The sequence below is a fragment of the Nerophis lumbriciformis genome, linkage group LG13 (assembly GCF_033978685.3).
Source record: "Nerophis lumbriciformis linkage group LG13, RoL_Nlum_v2.1, whole genome shotgun sequence".
Taxonomy (NCBI): Eukaryota; Metazoa; Chordata; class Actinopteri; order Syngnathiformes; family Syngnathidae; genus Nerophis; species Nerophis lumbriciformis.
The window spans coordinates 39,107,060-39,133,236 of NC_084560.2; the positions used below are offsets into that span (position 1 = coordinate 39,107,060).

The 26,177-nt window shown below is 40.8% G+C and overlaps 2 protein-coding genes across 2 annotated transcripts; both read left to right on the forward strand.

Moving 5' to 3' along the window:
- On the forward strand, window positions 1–16,237 carry tbccd1 (TBCC domain containing 1). Its single transcript, XM_061970817.2, has 9 exons — window positions 1–186; window positions 2,650–2,714; window positions 2,793–3,059; window positions 3,134–3,292; window positions 8,602–8,718; window positions 8,796–9,045; window positions 9,120–9,306; window positions 13,092–13,613; window positions 15,804–16,237. The coding sequence occupies exons 1-9, from the start codon at window positions 69–71 to the stop codon at window positions 16,018–16,020; spliced, it is 1,902 nt and encodes a 633-aa protein (XP_061826801.2). The 5' UTR covers window positions 1–68; the 3' UTR covers window positions 16,021–16,237.
- Window positions 16,238–18,305: 2,068 nt separating this feature from the next.
- crygs2 (crystallin, gamma S2) lies at window positions 18,306–25,600 on the forward strand. The gene is made up of 3 exons (XM_061970816.2): window positions 18,306–18,465; window positions 20,174–20,416; window positions 25,233–25,600. The coding sequence occupies exons 1-3, from the start codon at window positions 18,457–18,459 to the stop codon at window positions 25,503–25,505; spliced, it is 525 nt and encodes a 174-aa protein (XP_061826800.1). The 5' UTR covers window positions 18,306–18,456; the 3' UTR covers window positions 25,506–25,600.
- Window positions 25,601–26,177: the final 577 nt, after the last annotated feature.

The window sequence follows — 26,177 nt, forward strand, 5'->3', positions numbered from 1 at the left end:
ATAATTGGGCTGTGGACATTGTGGAGGGCGCCAAATAGGAAGTAGATCTTCAATGTTCACAAACATGGATGGCCGCGCTTCCAAACGACACTAAAGTGTTAAATGTCTTGAAGTCATTGACGAAGCGCTCTCACGCTGAAATGGAACGACGACATCAACACGTTTGGCCCTCGACTCAGGCTCAAAGTAAGTCAGCTAACACGAGTGGTGTTCGTCAGCCTCGCTAGCTTAGCTTCGAGTCAAGTTAACGGCTGGCGAACAAAAGAACGCAGCTGAGACTAACTTGTTCACTTCCTCTTCGAGCAATACCATTTTTACAACAAAATGTGTTTCTTGCAGCTGTAGTTATGGTAAAAGTCGACGGTTACTCAAGTCAGCGTTTCACGTGAAGGGTTCATCTCAGCCAGGTTGCCATGGCAGCATTAAGTGACGTCACTAGACGCCTACCCTCTTCACATGTTATTAAATGTTACAGTTGTTGTCTTTGTCTTTTGGCAGTTAGACCCCGAGCATCGCCATTCTACCTCTATACTGCTTGTTCTTGGGTGTGTTGGCATTATTTATTAAACAAAACACAGCAGCTTTATTTAGTGGAAATTAATTAAATGCAACATGAATGTGAGTGTGAATGTATGTTTATCTGTGTTGGCCCTGTGATGAGGTGGCGACTTGTTCAGGGTGTACCCCGCCTTCTGCCCGAATGCAGCTGGGATAGGCTCCAGCACCCCCCGCGACCCCAAAAGGGACAAGCGGTAGAAAATGGATGGATGGATGGATGGATATGCAGATTACCGTATTTTTCGGAGTATAAGTCGCACCGGCTGAAAATGCATAATAAACAAGGAAAAAAAACATATATAAGTTGCACTGGAGTATAAGTCGCATTTTTTGGTGAAATGTATTTGATAAAAGCCAACACCAAGAATAGACATTTGAAAGGCAATTTAAAATAAATAAAGAATAGTGAACAACAGGCTGAATAAGTGTACGTTATATGAGGCATAAATAACCAACTGGTATGTTAACGTAACATATTATGGTAAGAGTCATTCAAATAACTATAACATATAGAACATGCTATACGTTTACCAAACAATCTGTCACTCCTAATCGCTAAATCCCATGAAATCTTATACGTCTAGTCTCTTACGTGAATGAGATAAATAATATTATTTGATATTTTACGGTAATATGTTAATAATTTCACACATAAGTTGCTCCTGAGTATAAGTCGCACCCCCGGCCAAACTATGAAAAAAAACTGCGACTTATAGTCCGAAAAATACGGTATGTAAATTTTTTTGCAAATCCTATATTTTTGGAATAAATAGTCTTAAAAAAACACTACGCACCACTACCGAGCAGTAAATATACCAGAGAAAGGTTTAAGGTGCGTTGTATTTGTACTGGGAAGTCCAAATGTCCGAATCCTAGTCGGGATTTCCACTGGAACGTCCCTTGTGGTCGGATTTCCTATTTGGAAAGTTGGAACATTCTCACACACCCTGAGTTAACTTTAAAGATGGATGCTCTCGATGTAGACAGTGATATAGACTTTTATATTATTGTTATTGGCAGTTCTGATTAGTTTTTGTCACACTAAATTACCGTATTTTTCGGACCATAAGTCGCAGTTTTTTTTTCATAGTTTGGCCGGGGGTGCGACTTATACTCAGGAGCGACTTATATGTGAAATTATTAACACATTAGCGTAAAATATCAAATAATATTATTTAGCTCATTCACGTAAGAGACTAGACGTATAAAATTTCATGGGATTTAGCGATTAGGAGTGACAGATTGTTTGGTAAACGTATAGCATGTTCTATATGTTATAGTTATTTGAATGACTCTTACCATAATATGTTACGTTAACATACCAGTTGGTTATTTATGCCTCATATAACGTACACTTATTCAGCCTGTTGTTCACTATTCTTTATTTATTTTAAATTGCCTTTCAAATGTCTATTCTTGGTGTTGGCTTTTATCAAATAAATTTCCCCCAAAAATGCGACTTATACTCCAGTGCGACTTATATATAGTTTTTTCCTTCTTTATTACGCATTTTCGGCCGGTGCGACTTATACTCCGGAGCGACTTAAACTCCGAAAAATACGGTACACTTTTATATTATTGTTATTGGCACTTCTGATTAGTTTTTGTCACACTAAATTAGCCAAACACATTGCATTGTGGAACGTTTATATATGGTAACGTCACTACATTTATTTGTCATTGATGTGGTACATATAAGGGCGTCTGTTTCCTCTTCATTTTGAAGGTTGCAGAAATGCATGTTTTCCCATCAGTTGTTTATATTCAAAGAAGGCAAAAATACCTTTCGTGGATGTGGCTGTCTTGATTTTTGACTTCGTAACTGGAACGCTCACAGCTCGGCTGTGACGTCATTTCTAGCTCCCAACTTCCGAGGTAAATGGGAACGCACCATTATAGTGAAAGAAAATAAAATCTGTTACAATACACACACACTGGACATACCATTAAATACACCTCAATCCAAGACTCGATACAAAAAGTCTCACTTTTAGAGTAGTATTTATTCAGCAAAATCTTTTTTTATTGTGGTTGCAGTTGTGTACGACTATATTTAACACTATATTTAATTGCTTTAATCCATTTATTTAGACATGGATACAAACAGTGTGAACATATGGCCGCGTATGGAGCCCTTCCTCTTGGGTGCTCTTCAGGTAATGTCCCCAGCGATCAAACACTCTTGCCATCTCCTAGAATATTGGTTCAAAGCTTGGTGTGATGCCTGGTTATAGGTGGCACCCACCTCCAAGCTCAGCCTGCACTACCTCCGCAAGATGGCCACCTACGTGCAGAGCCGCGAAGGCTGCTTCCCCTCCCTGGGCTGGCCCATGTGGAGGCACATCGCGTGCGGGAAGCTGCAGCTTCCAGAAGAGCTGGCCTGGATCTACTTTGAAACCTTTGACCTATTCACCAGCAACTCGCCTGGAGAGCGGCTGGAGAGGGTGGATTGTCTGTCACAGTGTTCCAACAAAAGTGAGCTGGAACAGCAGAGGAATAAGGTATAAATGACCGTATTTACTGTAATGTCTTGCAGCATTTAGCTGCTTGATTCACCTTTGTCTTTGCTCTCCAGATGTCGGTGGACACGCTGCAGTTCATCCTCTTCCTTTACATTCAGCAGCTGAACCGTGTGTCTCTGCGTAGCTCTTTGATTGGCGAAGAGTGGCCCATCCATCGAACGCGCACCATGTTTTCATCAGACAGAGAGGCCAAGACTAGCTCCCAAAACAAGGTCACCATCTTTGTTCACAAGACACACTTACACTCAGGCCACAACATTAGGTACACCACGGTCTCAAGCGGTCATAGTAATTCTACTTACCAAATTTTACACCTTTATCGGTGCATACAAAATGAAGTTAAATTAGGGCTGGGCGATAAGGTAATAAAATGACCATGATTATTTTTTTCATATCATCCGATCTTGATACTTTTTTTTTTTTTAAGCGGATTGTCCCATGCAGGATTATTGCGAGTACAACGTTCCTACTATTTACTAGGGGTGTAACGGTACGTGTATTTGTATTGAACCGTTTCGGTACGGGGGTTCCGGTTCGGTTCGGAGGTGTACCGAACGAGTTTCCACACGGACATATTAAGTAGCGTAACGCACGTGTAAACAATGCACACCGAGGCACAACACTTGGCACGCTATCAGCTAACGGGCTACGATAGACTAACCATACGTCCTCTTTTCACCGCACATGTCCTCTTTTGCGGGGATGTCAAGGCGGAGTTTCTTAAATGCCTCAAATGTCCGGCATTTTGAGTTAGGGTTGCGTGTATTTTCAATGTACGTTCAGGGTTAAGAAGGGGTTAAGAACAAAACAAATTGTGCATGCAGCCGCATTGGTGACGGAGGGGCAGAGACAGAGAGAGAGAGAGAGTTATGATAAACGCGCATGCGTCGCCAGGCTGTGCTTTTTATCCATAGATTTGTCACATTTAATTTTTTATTATCTATAGCAGGGGTGTCAAAAGTGTGCCCGGAGGCCATTTGCGGCCCACAGCTAATGTTTTAAAGGCCCACGGCACATTCTAAAAATACTATTAAAATAAACAAAAACATAACAAAAGTGAAATAAAAAAGCTTAAAGGTTAAATGTAATTTAGAAAAAGTTTCAATGTTGACTAATAAAACAAAGCTGTTTTTTTTTTTCAAACTGTCATTGCTCAAAACATAAAATTGAATCAAAATTAATGTTATCATGAATTATTGACCTATCCAAGGTTCCCATTACTTCACATCAAATATTCCACTAAGAAAAATATTTTTGGTGGAAGATTTTGCAAATTTGGTAATTAAATAACCCAAAAATTTATATTTTGTTGTTTTCTTACTTTACTGAAAATGAACCGAACCGTGACCTCTAAACCGAGGTACGTACCGAACCGGAATTTTTGTGTACCGTTACACCCCTAATATTTACTACCGCAGTATCTTGTACCAGACATTTCCAGCGTGTTTGATTGATTGAGGTAATATATGCTAACAGCTGACCACTGTCATTTTTTTCACATCTCTGATTATGCTTACTCGAGGTGCAACAATACAGGTAAACCACGCTACGGTCCATACCTGGTTTTAGGGCCATGGTTTTTCTTCTTTTTTGGTACATTTTGGGGGTGTGAACAGAACAACTTTTTTGCCTCAGTTATTTATTTATTTTTTTGCTTGTCCTCACAAACATTCTGCAGTAAACAAACGTATCATTGGTGTAGTGAATTCTATAAGACTTTTATTTAAAGTGAACATTTACTAAACAACACTTTCAAATGGCAAATTATTATTTGTATTTTTAATTACTTGTATATATCAGTGCTTCTCACCAGTGCTTTAGCAAACAAGCGGTGACTCACATTGTGGAGTTATTAAAACTCAAATTCTGTATCTTATATTAAATGAAAATACATTAAAGTGCAGTAGGAATTTGGAGTACTGTAAAATAATGTGGACCAACACACAAAACAACGTTAATGATTATTTCATTAACAAAATGTTGTTGTTTTTTATCCACAAACAAAAAGAACTCAGTGTCTTTAGTACATGGTATATCAGAGGAGTGGAATCTCTGCAGACACATAAACAAAACGTTTGATAAAAATGCCTTTTCTGATTAAATTAGTGGGTGTGTTGATTCTCCCAGTCAGGACAAATACAGTCACATAGATGTTCTGAGTGCCTGCAAGTCCGCATTTAGGGCAGGATTACTGGTGAGCTGCAGCAGGTAGTGAAACTAAAGCTGCTGCTCCTTCTCAATGTTGTGTTTCAACTTCTATGCTAGTGTTAGTCATATTTCTTTATTTTGTTTTTCTGGGCTGCACTTCCAGCTGTGTATGTGGAAGGGGTACATCGCTAATTGAAAATTATTTACATCTGACGAGCCTCACTATTGTGACGGTGGAATGGGAGGTCACGCACATGGACACACTTTCACACACATTGACAGACACACACAGGATCACGGTCAATAAAGGCGGATTGTGCGTATACCAAGCATAATTGCTTCCCCACTGTTTACTACTGCGGTAACCTCCAGCAGACATGTCTGTCATGTTTGATCGAGTAATTATGCTAACAGATGATCACTGTGATCAAACTCAAATTAATTGCAATCAATGATCATATAATCGCCCGTTCTTAAATTAAATATATTTTTTCCAACAATTCAAGCAAAGACCGGTCAAATTGGACACAGTCAGAATGAGAGTCCTCTTCTTCGGGGTTCCCTCTCCTCTCCAAGTCTAAGTCCACAGGGATTTCCCCCTCCTTTTGAGGCTGTTTTTTCTGCTTTTTTGGACCCATATTGAGTAGGCTAAATAGACAAAACTTGGTGAATGTTGAGAAAAGAAACCCGCGCTGGCGAGTAACGGACTGCGTAAACACAATAGCTGCTCCAAAATAACTGGGCTCTTTGTGCACTGTACTGCACAGGATGTGACGTCCCCAAAATGGCTGCACCCCAAGGCTTCCAGCGACACACAAAATGAAGGAAGCGCTTGTACACCATGACGTGGTTCGCACACAGAGGCATATTTGGCTCGATCTAAACTTTCACAAGAAGGATTCGTAAATCGAGGTTCCACAGTATTTGATTCGGAAATGCATGACACAAGAAGCACTGCCTGTTTTTCACTTTTTTTGGAATTTGGGGTCGAGTATAGACTTGGGACCAAAAAAAAACTAAATCCAAATACCATATTTTTCGGAGTATACAGTAAGTGACTCCGGAGTATAAGTCGCACCGGCCGAAAATGCTGAATAAAGAAGGAAAAAAACATATATAAGTCGCACTGGAGTATAAGTCTCAATTTTTGGGGAAATGTATTTGATAAAAGCCAACACCAAGAATAGACATTTGAAAGGCAATTTAAAATAAATAAAGAATAGTGAACAACAGGCTGAATAACCATACTTGCCAACCCTCCCGAATTTTCCGGGAGACTCCCGAAATTCAGCGCCTCTCCCGAAAACCTCCCGGGACAAATATTCTCCCGAAAATCTCCCGATTTTCAGGGTAGCTGGAAGCCACGCCCCCTCCAGCTCCATGCGGACCTGAGTGAGGACAGCCTTTTTTCATGACGGGAGGACAACAGGGTGACAAGAACTAAATCACTCAGACTAGAGATAAATTGTATTATTATGTTCATCTTACCTAAAAATAAATATATTTATTAATTAAAAAAAAAAACTAAATACATTTTTACTATATTTTGTTAAAACATCAAAATTTATTTTATTTTTATTTGTATTTTTTCCTGACTCCTTACTACATCCAGCCATAGAATTATACATTAAAATAAACATATTTGAAATAATTGATTTTAAATTATCATAATAATTCATTTAAAATGACCATATTTAATTATTAAAATAATTGCTTGTTTATCAACAACTTTAGCATTTTATTCATTACATTTTGAAACTCTCAGAAGCCAAGTTATGTTATATTCCTTAAGATTTATTTATGCAAGTTGGAAGTATCAATTATCTAAACACAGTTTTGTTTGCATATTTTCAGGATGTAGATATCTATATCTATATATATGTATGAAATACTTGACTTGCTGAATTCTAGCTGTCAATATACTCCTCCCCTCTTAACCACGCCCTCAACCACGCCCCGCCCCGCCCCCGACCACGCCCCCCACCTACCGAAATCGGAGGTCTCAAGGTTGGCAAGTATGGAATAAGTGTACGTTATATGAGGCATAAATAACCAACTGGTATGTTAACGTAACATATTATGGTAAGAGTCATTCAAATAACTATAACATATAGAACATGCTATACGTTTACCAAACAATCTGTCACTCTTAATCGCTAAATCCCATGAAATCTTATACGTCTAGTCTCTTACGTGAAGGAGATAAATAATATTATTTGATATTTTACGGTAATGTGTTAATAATTTCACACATAAGTCGCTCCTGAGTATAAGTCGCACCCCCAGCCAAAATATGAAAAGAAACTGCGACTTATAGTCCGAAAAACGTGGTACATAATTCTTACACCCTTAGTATGTAGAAGCGTCTGAATATTTGCTAAATATAGCAACAAAGCTACTAAAGTCACTGATCCTTTCTGCTACGTTTTATGCTCTGGCAGACCAGGATTGTATGAGCTGTGTTTGAGAATCAGAGTTGCACTTAAAGGTAGCGCCAAATCTATTTGTGTAAAGCCACCACAATAAAAGTGCAAACATTTGTGGTATGCCCCACCTCTTTTATGAAGTATCGTGGAAGTTACTAGAGCTTACTTAGACGAGGTACATCATGCAATGCACAAATATATACACAAGGGGTGCCCAAACTTTTGCCACTGATGGCCACGGACTGACAAATCAAAGGATGCAAATGGACACTTTGGTAGTTTTGACCTTTAAACAAATACAATATATAGACTTTTTTGAATTTCGATAGAAATTTTGTGTGAATGCCAAAGCCCAACTGAAATGCTAATGGTAAACACGTTGGCCAGATAGTGTCAAGTAACAAAAAATATGAGCAAAATGAGCTAAAAAAAAAGCTAGCATGCTAACAGTACTTTGCTAACATGCTTACAGTTAGCGTCAGTGAAATACCAGAATATTTGACACTGATGTGTATACAGTACCTAGTAAATCAGCAAAAAAAAAATCTAGCATGCTAATGGTAGCATTCTTGACAAGTACCAAGACAAAGATGTATTACTCTGAGGTGTGTACCTAAAAAATGTTTTTTTTTAAATATTAGTCTACTAACGTTTGCATGCATCAAGTACCAAAATATGACTGAGGTATATACCTACAAAATTAACAAAAAAAGTTAGCATACCAATATTGGCATTCTAACCGGTATCATTTGTCAAGCAACAACATATTTGAGGCTGAGCCTACATAACTGCAAAAAAGCTAGCATGCTATCATTAGAATGCTACTAGTTGTGTCGCAGGCTGCTAAAAAATTAGCTACAAGCTAAAGGCCCCTGGGCCGCACTTTGGACATCCCTGATCTACACCACCAGGTATAACCCAACCATTGTTTATGATGTCACTCTTAGAACTGGGACGACCAGGCCCAATTATCGTTCGTGCAGAGCCGCCTCGCTGAGCTTTTGGAGCTGCTGGTGGAGCCCGGCCAGTTGTCAGAGTCTGGACTGGCCCCGCGTGACTGTCAGGTATGTGGCCCTCCACTATTATCGTGTTAGCTTCCAGCACCTTTGCGCTGACAGACCCTTGCCACGTCGTCTCCCAGTTATCCCTGGAGGCCTTGTACAGCCTTGACTTCCTCCTGGAGGGCTCAACCCAACTGAACTGGTCCGTCCAGCCCCTCCACAGACTTCTGAGCAAAGAGCCGCTCCAGATGCAAGCGGGCTACTGTGCAGTGAAGCGCTCCTTCCCTTTGTACCAGCTGCTCTCTTGTCTCCAGCACAACCTCACTCTCAATCCTTTTGGGATAAAGGCCTGCCTGCGCTCTGGGAAGAAACTGGCCTGGGCCCAACAAGGTACCCTAAATCTTTTACAGGACTTAAATCCTATCCTTGTGTACGCTTTCTCCTACGTTCTTCTTCTTGTCTAGTGGAGGGTAACATGAAACGAGCCAAGATAGCCCGAAACACTCACATGGCTCCAGCTGGCAGTAAGATAGTGCTCATGTCTCAGGTCTACAAGCAGACCCTCGCCAAGACCTCAGACAAGCTGACAGGGGCCAACATTAAGATCCATCGATGCTCTGATGCATTCATTTACCTCCTCTCACCTCTCAGGTAAGGTCAAAGTTCAGACACCAAAATGCTTTTTCTTGTTAAACTTTGAAGAAGGTGTAGTTTGTTTGTAACCATCAACTAATTTATTATGACAGATTTTATTTAAAAAATTCTACTGTTAGATCCTGGCAAACTGAAACCAAATATGTTGTGTGTAAATAGGTTTGGAACTAATCTGGATCAGATCCTCATTGCACATACTCCATAAAATAACATGTTCAGACGCATCACTGTCAAATCTCATTCAGTTTCAGCAATAAACTGTTTTCTGTCCACTTAGAGCTGTAATGTTGAGCCATATTTGATCTGGATCCGAACCAGATTACACATTTAGCATTGGATTTGATCATGGAAAAATCCCACTGGAGATGTTTAGACACGTATATCTTTGTCAAATTAGCCAATTCATATGCTGGTCAGTTTGAGACAGTATTTACATTTACATATTATACATGTTGGTGAAATTGTCACGAGTGAAATGTGTCGTGACAGGTTAAACTTTATTAGTTACCTGTGTTTTTGCCTTTAGTACTTTTTCTGCGCTCCTCTCTTTTTTTGTTCTGCTAAAGTACACTCCTGTTCCTGATTGACAATCATCAGACACACCTGTCACTGGTTGTCAATCAGGAGGCTTCTTATGCAACCCTGTTCCATCGCTTCTGTTTACTATACTATTGCGCTAGCCTATCTGCAGTCGGCTTGTGCGTTGTTTGATCCACCTGTGGTTAGGGCTGGGCAATTTGGCATCCAATCTCGATTAAAATCACCATTTTTTAAAAATTAAAGCGGATTGTCCCGTGCAGGATTATACGGCGTACCGCATTCCTGCTGTTTACTACTGCAGTATCTTGTAACAGACATTCCCACCATGTTTGATTGAGGTAATATATTCTAACAGCTGACAACTGTCATTTTGTTCATAAATACATTTGTGTTTACTAGAGGTGCAGCAGTATAGGTAACCCACCAGACGGTCAGTACCTGGTTTTAGGGTCATGGTTTTGCTTTTTCGGTAGTTTTTTTTTTTTTTCTCAAAGTTATTTAGTTTTTTTTGCTCGTAATTACAAACATTCTGCAGTAAACAAACTATAATTGGTGTAGTCAATACCATGAGACTTTTATTTAATATTTACCTCTTTCAAATGGTAAGTTATTATTTGTATTCTTTAGTTACTTTATTAGTGTTTCTCTCCAGGGCTTTGGCAAACTTATATTACTGTATGTTTCGGAGTATAAGTCGCACCGGAGTATAAGTCGCACCTGCCGAAAATGCATAATAAAGAAGGAAAAAAACATATATAAGTCGCACTGGAGCCCGGCCAAACTATGAAAAAAAACTGCGACTTATAGTCCGAAAAATACAGTACCGGTAAATGAAAATACATTCAAGAGCACTTCGAATATGAAGTACTGTAAAATAATGTGTACCAATTATGGTTTTATGGTATACCGGTATTGGTATAGTACCGCGATACTATTGAATCATATTCGGTACTACACCGCCTCTGAAGTGTACCGGTCCATGTCCTAGCTACATCTAAATGACTAATCCTTGCCTCCATGGCAGGACGAGGAATAGCTAAGCATGCTTCACTACACACCGTAGCTCACCGGCTTCACAGCTAATGACGCATTCCCGAATGTAAACAAACGCCATTGGTGAATCTACACCTGACATCCACTGTAATGATACCAAATTCAGGAGCGTATCTAGTCGATACTAGTATGATTTTATCGATATTTTTTAGCGTCACAAAATCTTTTTTCGTTTTTTTAACATTTATATTATGTTTATAAACTCAGGAAATATGTCCCTGGACACATGAGGACTTTGAATATGACCAATGAATATGATACTGTAACTACTTAGTATCGGCTCAATACCCGGATCGATACCCAAATTTGTGGTATCATCCAAAACTAATGTAAAGTATCCAAACAGAAGCATAAGTGATTGTCATAATTTTGACAGAATAATAAATGACACAATATGTTACTGCATACGTCAGCAGACTAATTAGAAGCCTTTGTTTGTTTACTTACTCCTAAAAGACAATTTGTCTTGTATGTTCACTATTTTAATTAGGGACAAACTTGCAATAAGAAACATATGTTTAATGTACTGTAAGATTGTAAAATAAAGCCAATAATGCAATTTTTTGTGGTCCCCTTTATATAGAAAAGTACCGAAAAGTATAGAAATACATTTTGGTACGTGACAGTATGTGACGTGTGTAAGAAGGTGCACTTGCTGTCTGTGAGAGGGATACACAGGAAAGAGTGAGAAGAGCCTGTTGTGTAATGCCAGCAGCTAAAAGCAACTGTGTGAGAATTCACAGACCTGTGGCTGTGTTGAAGGTGTGCTGGAAAATGCGGAACGGAAATTAGGGAGCAGCAGAAAAGTGAAATGTATTATTTAAATCGGTGCGTTGGAAAACACGGACCGGAGTTTTTTTTTTAACTGGATCTGGATCGGCATTTTCCCATGCCTTGCCGATACGCAATTTTTGGCAAATATCGGCAGCCGATCCCATCCAAATATCGGATCGGGACATCCCTAGTATCGGGACAACACTAGTACCAACACATAAAACAATTGTTTTGATTTTGTCAGGAACAAAATATATTTATATCTACAAACAAAAAAGTCTTGTCTGCAGAGTTTTTTTTTTTGTTTTTTTTCCCCATCGGTACACTGGCACTATTGTGCTTGTTTCTGCAACAGCAGAGACACTTTTTTTCTAGCACATGTTATAATCTGAGGAGTGGAATCTTTGCAGACACCTAAACAAAAAGTCTGATTAAAAATATTTAGATCTAAAAATGCAATTTCTGATTAAATTAGTGTTGATTCTCCCAGTCTGGACCAATACAGTCACATAGACGTTCTTTGAGTGCCTGCAAGTCCGCATTCGGGGCAGGATTACTGGTGAGCTGCAGCAGACAGTAAAACTAAAACTAAAGCTGCTCCTTTTAAATGTTGTTTCAATTTCTGTACTCGTCTTAGTCATATTTCATTATTTTGTTCTTCTGGGCCTGTGATGAGTTGGCGACTTGTCCAGGGTGTACGCCGCCTTCCGCCCGAATACAGCTGAGATAGGCTCCAGCACCCCTGCGACCCCAAAAGGGAAAAAGCGGTAGAAAATGAATGGATGGATGGATGTTCTTCTGGGATGCACTTCCACTTGGCATTTCTTTCCATAACTTGAGTTGATTTATTTTGGAAAACCTTGTTACATTGTTTAATGCATCCAGCGGGGCATCACAACAAAATTAGGCATAATAATGTGTTAATTCCACGACTGTATATATCGGTATCGGTTGATATCGGAATCGGTAATTAAGTGTTGGACAATATCGGATATCGGCAAAAAAGCCATTATCGGACATCTCTAATTAACAAGTAGATTATTATAGTTTTGAGAAAATAATACAGCTCCACCCTAATGCGCGCTCCCGCGGCAGGGGACACAAAATATTTCAGGGATACAGAATTTCGCATGACACCGGCAAATTTAAACAAAACATTTTTGCCCAGACTTCCGGAAATGCGCGTTCTTTGTGATTTCAATGCGTAAAAAGACACAGAAAGTGCATTAACGCCAACAGCGAACCCCCTGATCAGAATCATGCATATTTTATCGACTTTGTCCTGTTGGACTCAAGTCAACTCTTTGGTACAACAAACCAAGCTTCCATTGATGTTCTGTTGGTGCTTACGTGGTTTTTAGTACCAGAATGGAAATACCAGTACAGCAGCTAGGTGTTTGTTTTGTACTCTGCAGGTCCGTCAGCGTGGACAAATGCAGAGACTGCACGGTGGTCCTTGGCCCCGTGGAGACCAGCGTCCACGTGCACAGCTGCCAGAGCGTGCGCGTGGTGTGCGTGGCAGGCAGGATCATCGTCGGCGCCTCGTCGCGCTGCACGGTGCACGCCCTGACGCCCACCCGTCCCCTGCTCCTGCCCGGGAACGCCGACATCACCCTGGGCCCCTACCACACCTTCTACCCCACCTTGGAGGACCACATGGGCAGCGTGGGGCTGGCAGTGGTGCCCAACATGTGGGACCAGCCCCTGCTGCTGGGGACCGACGGCCTCGTCAAGGATTTGGACGCCAACACTGAGCCGGCCTGCTACCGCCTGCTGCCCCCGGAGGACTTTCACACCATGGTGGTGCCGTTCCAGATGAAGGGGGACACGTGCGAGGTGCCGGGCGAGCTGGCGTCCTGCTACCAGATGGCCATCGAAGAGAAGCAGAGGAGGATACAAAAATGGCAGAAGACTGTGATGGAGGCGCGGCTAAACAAGTGAGTGAAACCAGGAGTCTGAATTGTTGCATAAGACACAACTTCATCTTTATGCTGAATCTACAGCGCCTCTGCTGGTCGCAGTTAGGAAGTGCACTCCTTTCAAGACACGTTTAATGGACACCATTCCCAAATAAATAGTACCGTATTTTTCGGACTATAACTAGCAGTTTTTTTCATAGTTTGGCCGGGGCTGCGACTTATACTCCAGTGCGACTTATATATGTTTTTTCCCTTCTTTATTATGCATTTTCGGCCGGTGCGACTTATACTCCGGAGCGACTTATACTCCGAAAAATACGGTACTCACAGCCCTGCTTACTCAACAGCCTTTATTGATGGAATATACTGGCAGTCATTTTAGGGAAAGGCAGAATTTGGTCATTTACTTATTAAAAAATTGTTATATAGCAGGGACTTTAGCATTTTCCGGGCTAAGGACCCCTTAACTAATGGAGCAGGGACCCAATATTTATCTATCCTTCATTCTATCTATAATGTATTTATCCTGTATAAAATTGTGTTTTAAACTAAATATACCTTGTTGTTGTGCAAGACTAAGATATCAGTATAATACAATATAGCACCGTTAATCACTTGCTTAATACTAGGACTGTTGATCGCTAGCTGAGAACTACTATTTCTAATCGCTAGCTAGAAACTACCACTGTTAATCGCTAGCAGAAAACTAGCCTTGTTAATCGCTAGCCGATAACTAGCATTGTTAATTGCTAGCTATAAACCAGGGGTGTCAAACTCAAATACAGAGTGGGCCTAAATGTAAAACTGAACAAAGCCGTGGGCCAAGGTTGAACAAATTAACCTTTTAATAGGGACCCAAACAAGTTTTGCATTGAATATTGAACAAGCAGGGCTTATGTAACTTTATAGTGACATGCAAAATCGAGTTTCAAATAATAATAATGATAATAATAATTAAAAAATATCAATGGCATATCAAATACAATTTAAATAAAAATTGAATGTCTCTTTTCTATTTGCAGCCTTCTGAGGTAAATATCAACATTAACTTTTTCCACAGGCTAATACATTTGAAAATAAAATCACAATGAATAAACCAACCATTCAGGACTTTAAACTGCTCAGTTTGCAACACACTGATCTAATCTGATGTGCCCAAGTCAGATACCTGACATCTTTTCTTGGATGCTAGTTCATTAGGCTTTGAGCTGAGGCAACCTTCATTATCGAACAAAGGTGTTCATCAGTCATTATATCTCGTAGTCCACCCGGACCACAGTCTTGGGGGCGTGCCTTAAAGGCACTGCCTTTAACGTCCTCTACGAGCTGTCGTTACGTCCGCTTTTCATCCATTCTAACAACGTGCCGGCCCAGTCACAAGATATGTGCGGCTTCTGTACGCACACACACGTGAATGCAACACATACTTGATCAACAGCGATGCACGTTACACTGAGGGTGGCCGTATAAACAACTTTAACACTGTTAGAAATATACACCACACTGTGAATCCACACCAAACAAGAATGACAAACACATTTCGGGATAACATCCGCACCGTAACGCAACATAAACACAACAGAACAAATACCCAGAACCCTTTGTAGCACTAACTCTTCCTGGACGCTACAAAATACACCCCCCGCTACAACCAAACCCCCCCACCCCCCCACCCACATATGTGTTGGTTCAGAATTAATATATATTTAAATACATCTACATTTGTGGGAAAATTACGGGGTAAACTAAAAAAAAAAGGTAATCAACCCAAAATGTTATGCCACTCTACCACTGCAGTACCAATGCAGACCTCCAGGGGTCACGGACACCCTGTTGAAGACTTGCTATAAAGGCACAGAAGCATGTGATTTTTGAGTAAACTTCTAGCCAGCAGGTGCAGCAGCATAAACACACACACGTTTATTGGTCCTGGTTGCTAGGCAGAACTTGCTGGCCTCGATCACAATGTCTATCGACCACAACTGCCTATCGATCAATGGGGGAAAAGGTCTGTGGTCGCCATGACAACACAGTTGATTAATGCATTATTCTGTATCAAATATAACATCTACTGTCACAATAGCAGTCAGAAAAACATGTGGGCTTGAGGGTCTCTGACCTCAACCAGTCTAAGGTCCCAGGATCCTGCTACGTTACTAACTACACGCTTTAATATATATATATGTGTGTGTGTGTGTGTGTGTGTAGAGAGCAGAAGCACAAGTTCCAAGAGCTGGTGGAGGCCAAGTTCCACGAGTGGCTGCTGGAGACGGGTCAAAGACAGGAACTGGACAGCCTGATCCCAAACCCCATGTCAACCCTACTGTTCCCCGACGGCGGGCCCCCGGGAGACCAGCTGCCCGTCAACATGGCGGCGTACCTTACAAGTAAAGGGGGGGTAGGGCATTCGCCGATGGCGTGCTGAACTGGAAGCTGCTGCAGCAGAACTTCACCTCACGTCGTTTTTGCACTTCGCACACCGCCGAATGTACGTCCTCACTTCCTGTTAGCGCGCGCATTGTGGTGACTTTTGTCCTCCTTAAAGATGACTTTACTGTCAAAATGAATGGAATATAATATGTAGCACTGCTGACACAGCACCTTTTTATTGCTAATAATTAAACATGACTGTGGAAAATGGACACGTTTCATACGTCCGTATGTAGCGTTTACTTCCCTACTGTATTCATGGGCCGTACCTAGGGCTGTAACGGTACGTGTATTTGTATTGAACCGTTCGGTACGGGGGTTCCAGTTCGGTTCGGAGGTGTACCGAACGAGCTTCCACACGGACATATTAAGTAGCGTAACGCACGTTGTGTAAACAATGCACACCGAGGCACAACACTCGGCATGCTAGCAGCTAACGGGCTACGATAGACTGACCATACGTCCTCTTTTCACCGGACATGTCCTCTTTTGCGGAGCTGTCAGGGCGGAGTTTCTTAAATGCCTCAAATGTCCGGCATTTTGAGTTAGGGTTGCGTGTATTTTCAATGTACGTTCAGGGTTAAGAAGGGGTTAAAAACAAAACTAATTGTGCGCTCAGCAGCATTGGTGAGGGAGGGGCAGAGACAGAGAGCGAGAGAGAGTTATGATAAACGAGCATGCGTCGCCAGGCTCTGCTTTTTATCCATAGATTTATCACATTTAAATTTTTATTATCTATAGCAGGGGTGTCAAAAGTGTGCCCCGGAGGCCATTTGCGGCCCACAGCTAATGTTTTAAAGGCCCACGGCACATTCTAAAAATACTATTAAAATAAACAAAAATATAACAAAAGTGAAATAAAAAAGCTTAAAGGTTAAATGTAATTTAGAAAAAGTTGCAATGTTGACTAATAAAACAAAGCTGTTTTTTTTTTCTTTCAAACTGTCATTGCTCAAAACATAATATTGAATCAAAATCAATGTTATTATGAATTATTGACCTATCCAAGGTTCCCATTACTTCACATCAAATATTCCACTAAGAAAAATATTTTTGGGGGAAGATTTTACAAATTTGGTAAATAAATAACTACAGATGTCCGATATTATCGGCCGATAAATGTTTTAAAATGTAATATCGGAAATTATCGGTATCGTTTTTTAATTTTTATTAAATCAACATTAAAAAACACAAGATACACTTACAATTAGTGCACCAACCCAAAAAAACTCCTTCCCCATTTACACTCATTCACACAAAAGGGTTGTTTCTTTCTGTTATTAATATTGTGGTTCCTACATTATATATCAATATATATCAATACAGTCTGCAAGGGATACAGTCCGTAAGCACACATGATTGTGCGTGCTGCTGGTCCACTAATAGTACTAACCTTTAACAGTTAATTTTTCTAATTTTCATTAATTACCAGTTTCTATGTAACTGTTTCTACATTGTTTTACTTTCTTTTTTATTCAAGAAAATGTTTTTAATTTATTTATTTTATTTTATAATTTAAAAAAAAAGGACCTTATCTTCACCATACCTGGTTGTCCAAATTAGACATAATGTGTTAATTCCACGACTGTATCGGTTGGTATCGGTAATTAAGAGTTGGACAATATCGGATACCGGCAAAAAAGCCATTATCGGACATCCCTATAAATAACCCAAAAATGTATATTTTGTTGTTTTCTTACTGTACCAAAAATTAACCAAACCGTGACCTCTAAACCGAGGTACGTACCGAACCGAAATGTTTGTGTACCGTTACACTCCTAGCCGTACCTAATGAAGTGTCCTGTGTGTCCCAACACTTTTGAGTACAATATTTTCAATATTTTACAGCAGGTTGAGCAAGATACAATACATTCTCAACATAAGACACAATACACATCAAATATATATCATGAGAAAACTGGGCTGATTTTAAACATAAATTCCTCCAATAAAGATATATATTTATTATTTGATATTGTTTTTAATTTAAGGACTTTTCTACTTTTTACCATTTTCAAAGATTGCATAATAACTTGACATTTGGAAACCAATGAGACATTTTGAAGGAAGAAGAAAGATGGCGGTCATTGCAGTCACGTAAATAAGTCCTGACTTGGCAGGCCCTCCCTCGCCAGGTGGGGGCGAGCTGGCATGTGCCACACAGGGACAGAGGGCGGGGGGGTCATTGGACGCCAACCCCACACCCGGCCTTTATGTCGTAATCCTTCCTCGCTTTTCTGGAAAAACTGAATAGCGCTAGAATCACTGACTCAATTTTTGGATCTCACTTTCATGACAAAGCGATTGTTGCCCCGTTCGCCTTCCAAGCGTGGCGAGGCAGCGCTATAAAAGGCAGCGCCCGCCATGCCCGAGAACCACAACCACAACCACCGCCATCGACAAGCAAGCTGCTCCGCGTCTTTCCTCCAACATGGGCAGAGTGAGTTCATCCACCTTTGTCCAATTGTTGTAGGCTCCAGCCTCCACTCTCATGCTTGTACCTGTGATCACAGTGTAGTCACATATGGGACTTATTTCCACTCCATAGCTTGAAGTCAGCTGGGATAGACTCCAGCATCTAAGGTGAAAGTGCTAGACAAGTAGACTATTCAGGTGTAGAACACTGGTCAGCTGGGATAGACTCCAGCATCTAAGGTGAAAGTGCTAGAAAAGTAGACGATTCAGGTGTAGAACACTGGTCAGCTGGGATAGACTCCAGCATCTAAGGTGAAAGTGCTAGAAAAGTAGGTGATTCAGGTGTAGAACACTGGTCAGCTGGGATAGACTCCAGCATCTAAGGTGAAAGTGCTAGAAAAGTAGACGATTCAGGTGTAGAACACTGGTCAGCTGGGATAGACTCCAGCATCTAAGGTGAAAGTGCTAGAAAAGTAGACTATTCAGGTGTAGAACACTGGTCAGCTGGGATAGACTCCAGCATCTAAGGTGAAAGTGCTAGAAAAGTAGACGATTCAGGTGTAGAACACTGGTCGGCTGGGATAGACTCCAGCATCTAAGGTGAAAGTGCTAGAAAAGTACACGATTCAGGTGTAGAACACTGGTCGGCTGGGATAGACTCCAGCATCTAAGGTGAAAGTGCTAGAAAAGTAGATAATTCAGGTGTAGAACGCTGGTCAGCTGGGATAGACTCCAGCATCTAAGGTGAAAGTGCTAGAAAAGTAGATGATTCAGGTGTAGAACACTGGTCAGCTGGGATAGACTCCAGCATCTAAGGTGAAAGTGCTAGAAAAGTAGACGATTCAGGTGTAGAACACTGGTCAGCTGGGATAGACTCCAGCGTCTAAGGTGAAAGTGCTAGAAAAGTAGACGATTCAGGTGTAGAACACTGGTCAGCTGGTATAGACTCCAGCATCTAAGGTGAAAGTGCTAGAAAAGTAGACGATTCAGGTGTAGAACGCTGGTCGGCTGGTATAGACTCCAGCATCTAAGGTGAAAGTGCTAGAAAAGTAGATAATTCAGGTGTAGAACGCTGGTCAGCTGGGATAGACTCCAGCATCTAAGGTGAAAGTGCTAGAAAAGTAGATGATTCAGGTGTAGAACACTGGTCAGCTGGGATAGACTCCAGCATCTAAGGTGAAAGTGCTAGAAAAGTAGACGATTCAGGTGTAGAACACTGGTCAGCTGGGATAGACTCCAGCATCTAAGGTGAAAGTGCTAGAAAAGTAGACGATTCAGGTGTAGAACACTGGTCGGCTGGGATAGACTCCAGCATCTAAGGTGAAAGTGCTAGAAAAGTAGATGATTCAGGTGTAGAACACTGGTCAGCTGGGATAGACTCCAGCATCTAAGGTGGAAGTGCTAGAAAAGTAGACGATTCAGGTATAGAACACTGGTCAGCTAGGATAGACTCCAGCATCTACGGTGAAAGTGCTAGAAAAGTAGGTGATTCAGGTGTAGAACACTGGTCAGCTGGGATAGACTCCAGCATCTAAGGTGAAAGTGCTAGAAAAGTAGATGATTCAGGCGTAGAACACTGGTCAGCTGGGATAGACTCCAGCATCTAAGGTGAAAGTGCTAGAAAAGTAGGTGATACAGGTGTAGAACACTGGTCAGCTGGGATAGACTCCAGCGACCATGGGCAAGATAAGTGGAAGAGAAAGTGTGCTGAAGGTATTGTGTGTGTGGTGCAGATCGTCTTCTACGAGGACAAGAACTTCCAGGGTCGTCGTTACGAGTGTGACAGCGACTGCTCTGACTTCCACACCTACCTGAGTCGCTGCAACTCCATCCGGGTGGAGAGCGGTGCCTGGGTGGTGTACGAGCGGCCCAACTACCTGGGCTACCAGTACGTGCTGACCAGGGGAGAATACCCGGAGTATCAGCGCTGGATGGGACTCAACGACCGCCTCAGCTCCTGCAAGATGGTCCACTTTGTAAGTCACATGCTCCTTTTTCTTCTTAGAGGGGAAGTGCACCTTTTTGAAATGTTGCCTATTATTCCTTAATTAAGATAAGACTTTTTAGAAAGCATTGAAACTCCTCATTTACGTCAAATACAAACCCCGTTTCCATATGAGTTGAGAAATTGTGTTAGATGTAAATATAAATGGAATGCAATGATTTGCAAATCCTTTTCAACCCATATTCAGTTGAATGCACTACAAAGACAACATATTTGATGTTCAAACTCATAAATTTTTTTATTTTTTTGCAAATAATAATTAACTTAGAATTTCATGGCTGCAACACGTGCCAAAGTAGTTGGGAAAGGGCATGTTCACCACTGTGTTACATGGCCTTTCCTTTTAACAACACTCACTAAACGTTTGGGAACTGAGGAGACACATTTTTTAAGCTTCTCAGGTGGAATTCTTTCCCATTCTTGCTTGATGTACAGCTTAAGTTGTTCAACAGTCCGGGGGTCTCCGTTGTGCTATTTTAGGCTTCATAATGTGCCACACATTTTCAATGGGAGACAGGTCTGGACTACAGGCAGGCCAGTCTAGTACCCGCACTCCTTTACTATGAAGCCACATTGATGTAACACGTGGCTTGGCATTGTCTTGCTGAAATAAGCAGGGGCGTCCATGGTAACATTGCTTGGATGGCAACATATGTTGCTCCAAAGCCTGTATGTACCTTTCAGCATTAATGGTGCCTTCACAGATGTGTAAGTTACCCATGTCTTGGGCACTAATACACCCCCATACCATCACACATGCTGGCTTTTCAACTTTGCGCCTGTAACAATCCGGATGGTTCTTTTCCTCTTTGGTCCGGAGGACACGACATCCACAGTTTCCAAAAACAATTTTAGATGTGAACTCGAACACTTTTCCACTTTGCATCAGTCCATCTTAGATGACCTCGGGTCCAGTGAAGCCAGCGGTGTTTCTGGGTGTTGTTGATAAATGGCTTTGGCTTTGCATTGTAGAGTTTTAACTTGCACTTACAGATGTAGTGACAAACTGTAGTTACTGACAGTGGTTTTCTGAAGTGTTCCTGAGCCCATGTGGTGATATCCTTTACACACTGATGTCGCTTGTTGATGCAGTACAGCCTGAGGGATCAAAGGTCACGGGCTTAGCCGCTTTTGTGCAGTGATTTCTCCAGATTCTCTGACCCTTTTGATGATATTACGGACCGTAGATGGTGAAATCCCTAAATTCCTTGCAATAGCCGGTTGAGAAATGTTGTTCTTAAACTGTTCAACAATTTGCTCACGCATTTGTTGACAAAGTGGTGACCCTCACCCCATCCTTGTTTGTGAATGACTGAGCATTTCATGGAAGCTGCTTTTATACCCAATCATGGCACCCACCTGTTCCCAATTAGCCTGTTCACCTGTGGGATGTTCCAAATAAGTGATTGATGAGCATTCCTCAACTTTGTCGGTCTTTTTTGCCACTTGTGCCAGCTTTTTTAAAACATTTTGCAGGCATCAAATTCCAAATGAGCTAATATTTGCAAAAAATAACAAAGTTTTCCAGTTCGAAAGTTAAATATCTTGTCTTTGCAGTCTATTCAATTGAATATAAGTTGAAAAGGATTTGCAAATCATTGTATTCTGGTTTTACTTACCATTTACACAACGTGACAACTTCACTGGTTTGGGGTTCTGTAGAAAGTTGTGGACACAAACCAAGAAGTTGGTCAACTTGACGTTCAACTTTTTCAAAAAGTTATTTTTTAACTTGCGTGAGAATTAATTCTTCATCTAAATAGGGAGATACAAACATCCCAGTGAGAGCAGACATTGTACAGTAAGTGATTTTTAAAATGATTTTCATAGTTTGTATATCTTGTTTAGCGCTTGGCAATACCATACCTGCCAACTACTCCGGTTTTCCCGTAATTAGTACGGTTTTCATCAACCTATTCCGGGTTACGGTTGCAGTGATAAAAAATACGGTTTTTCATTCATTTTTTTAAATTTTTTTTTAAGTTTTATTCACGAAATCGCGTAACAACAATGACAATCGACACTGCTTCCCGTAACTTCCTATGGAGCCATTCCGAATGCCATGCGCGAGGCTATTTATAGCACCGCTGCCAAGCACGAGGCACCAGTTGCCATTGTTTCCAAACGAGCGAACGATCATGGAATCAGCCGGAGAAAAATCGCAAACGAGTCTTAAACCGAAAAGAAAACTGCAGTCATTCCGTGAAGAATATTCAAAAGCCTATCCGGGAATAATTATCCGTTCCAAAAAGGGTGAAAACTACGCGAATTGCACCTTGTGCAGACAAGATTTTTCGATCGGACACGGAGGAATTAGCGATGTAAAAGACCACGTTGGGACAAAAAAACACAAGTCTAATGCCGTTGCTAAATTTGGATTTTAGCCACAAAAAGGTAATGACACCAATGTTATCTATTTGAATTGTTTAGTACTGTTATACTGTTAAAAGTGTTTATACTATTTATGCTTTCAAGTCCAAGTTGAAGAAATCTTGTTAAATGTTGACAGCATAACTACCAAAATACAGAAGTATGTCCTTAATATTTTTGCAGTGCTATTTCTGTTGAAAAGTTAAAATGATTACATTAGAGATGTGATGTGCCACTTTTCAAGTGTCTGATGGCTTAAATTAATTTTCATTCATTTTTCATATTTTGAATTCTTTTGAAAGGCTTACAAAAAAACTACATTTGAATTGTAATTCCATGCTATTGACAGGACTATTAATTTTAATGAAGTTAGCTTACCGTGTTTACAGTATGATAATTGTGATAGAAATGTGAATTTTAGGCACAGAATATTTTATACAATTGAACAAGGCAGTAGATTATACAAGCTTGGACAGAAAGTTAATAATGACACCAATTTTTTTTTTAATGGAATTGTTTAGTACTGTTTTACCATTTGTTTACTGTAAAAAGTGTTTATACTGTTTATACTTTCAATTAACAAATTGAAGTCTTGTGAAAGGTTGACAGGATAACTGGCATTAACTGTCAAAATAATTTCAAACTATTGAAGTTAGCTTACAGAATAAACATGTCAATCAACCCATATGATTTTTGCTGTAATATTTTTGTTTTGAAAAGTCACTGTGACTGATAGAAAAGTGATGGTTTTAGCAACATTTTAACCTGTCTGAATGCAATCAATCATTTTGCGTCGGGGAGCTTCGCCCCCCTGAACCCCCCACCAGGACATTGTCCTGGACCTACCGGGGCCTGTGGCCCCTGGACCCTGGCTACTAGGTTTTTCTGATTTCAAAAGTTGGCAGGTATGCAATACTGTTACTGGATCTGTTTATCACTTAGTAGATCATCCTCAGTATATTCAGGCTCTAAAATGTAAGGTTTTGGATCATCATTTGTCCCAAAGTAGCTTGTTGTCTCTCATGAAGTCTGCCATGATTAGTAGTAGTGGTGTTGTTGTTGGAAGATAAAGCGAGCATTGTGATGTGCCCATGAAATTAATGTCACTGTATGCTTAACATGAGGCAAATAGATGAATATTACATGTACACTTACCGGTACATCAAACAGAGGTTTAACGGCACTAGACTGTTGTAGCTGACTTAGCATAAATAAAATCATATGCTTGTCTTACATAAGGATTGTGAATGACAGACAAAAGTCATGTGATCATAACATCAGCTGACCTCTTGCCTGCAGCCACCATCAATCAATCTGCTCTCAGCAAACTCATTAGCAACTCATTGATTGTGTGCTCAGTCACTAACACTCATAGAGGGCTGGTTGGGAGAGTGGCGGTGCCAGCAACCTGAGGGTTCCTGGCTCGATCCCCACCTTCTACCAACCTCCTCACGTCCGTTGTGTCCTTGAGCAAGACACTTCACCCTTGCTCCTGATGGGTGGTGGTTAGGCCTTGCATGGCAGCTCCTGCAATCAAGTGTGTGAATGTGTTAGTGTCAAAGCGCTTTGAGTACCTTGAAGGTAGAAAAGCTCTAGAACAAGTATAAACCATTTAATCATATCTTTACATTACAACCAGCAGGGTGCTCCTGTTCAATAGCTTGCACCGTTTTGCCTTATGTTTGAAAACCAGAGGATCTTTGGGTGTTGATGTTGGCCCTAGTTTTCAAAGCCAGTAGGATGCACCTGTCTAATAGATGATCTTAGGTTGCTATTTTGACCCAAGTTTACAACACTAGTAGGAAGCTCTTGTTTATTAATAGATGATCTTTGGTTTCCATTTTGGCCCTTGTTTTTGAACCAGCTATGAAAGGATATTTAGGGGTTTTGGCCTAAGTTTTCAAAACCAGTAGAATGTTCCTGTTCAATACAGGATCTTTAGTTTGCACTGTTTTGCCCTTGTTTTTAAAACCAGCTTGACTCTACTTTCTAATAGATGATCTTTGAGTGTGTTTTTTTTCTCCCTAAACATGACTGTTTTTGGTAGAAAGCTTCTGTCAAATAGATGATTTTAACTGCCATTGTTGGCCCTAGTTTGGTGCTTTGGTCTACTGTTTTAAAAATTAAACACTTTAATATATGATCTTTGATTGGCCCTGTCACTTTGTCCAGGGTGTACCCGCCTTCCACCCGAATGCAGCTGAGATAGGCTCCAGCACCCCCCACGACCCCAAAGGGGAGAAGCAGTAGAAAATGGATGGATGGATGATTAGAATTTTGCCTCCTTTGAAAAATCAGCAAAGGACTTTTGTCAAATAGAGGATCTCTGATTAGGGTGTAGTAAAGAAGAATAGAGAGTTTTTGACATGTATTTTTGCAGTACGTCCTTAAAAACCACATGTCTTGTATCCTCCCAGACCAGCGGGACCATCTACAAGATGCAGCTTTACGAGAAGGCTGACTTTGGCGGCAAAGCCTTCGAGGCCACGGAGGACTGTCCCTCACTCCTGGAGAAATTCCGCTGGAGGGAAGTGAACTCGTGCAAAGTCTTCGATGGCTGGTGGGTCTTTTATGAGCATCCCAACTACCGCGGCCGCCAATACTTCCTGGAGAAGGGCGAGTATCGCAAGCCGGGCGATTGGGGTGCGGCCAGCGCTGCAGTCCAGTCCTTTAGGCGCTTTACCGAATAAATCCACCCTTAGGGGCTATGATCTATGACAGGAAATGACAAGTCTTAGGATTCTGAACTAAGGTCAGCAAAATAAAAGCATGTTCAAAATGCAAATGATTTTGTTTCTGACTCACGTAACAGGATTGTAATTTCTCTACCACTTCAACTTTAGTTCCACTAGAGCAGTGGTTCTTAACATTGTTGGAGGTACCGAACTCCACCAGTTTCATTTGTGCATTCACCGAATTCTTTAGTGAAAAATAAAATGTTTTTCAAATTCAAGACAAAGTTATATGTTTTTGGTAACACTTTAGTATGGGGAACATATTCTAAGTAACAAAGACTTCATTTAGAGTTATTTGGTTAGGGTTAGGGCCAGGGTTAGAGGGTTAGGGTTATAATAAGGCCATGCCAAATAAGGCATTAATAAGTACTTAATAATGACTAGTTAAGAGCCAATATGTTACTAATTTGCATATTAACAAACAACTAATTAATGGTGAATATGTTCCCCATACTAAAGTGTTACCATGTTTTTTTTACTGGTGCACAAAATGAAGCGTGCATGAACATCACCTTGTTCAAACAACAAAACCAACACAGTGCATAAACTCACAACAAATTACACACCTGCAAATCAGTCTGACTTCTGTTGTTGCCGTATCCGTAATACGCCGATAGGGAGAAGTTT

Coding starts and splice junctions, on each gene's coding strand:
- tbccd1 (XM_061970817.2), top strand. CDS start 69: ATGGCCGCGCTTCCAAACGACACTAAAGTGTTAAATGTCTTGAAGTCA. Junction 9,046..9,119: donor ACTGGCCTGGGCCCAACAAG/GTACCCTAAATC, acceptor CTTCTTGTCTAG/TGGAGGGTAACATGAAACGA. Junction 13,614..15,803: donor ATGGAGGCGCGGCTAAACAA/GTGAGTGAAACC, acceptor GTGTGTGTGTAG/AGAGCAGAAGCACAAGTTCC.
- crygs2 (XM_061970816.2), top strand. Junction 20,417..25,232: donor CCTGCAAGATGGTCCACTTT/GTAAGTCACATG, acceptor GTATCCTCCCAG/ACCAGCGGGACCATCTACAA.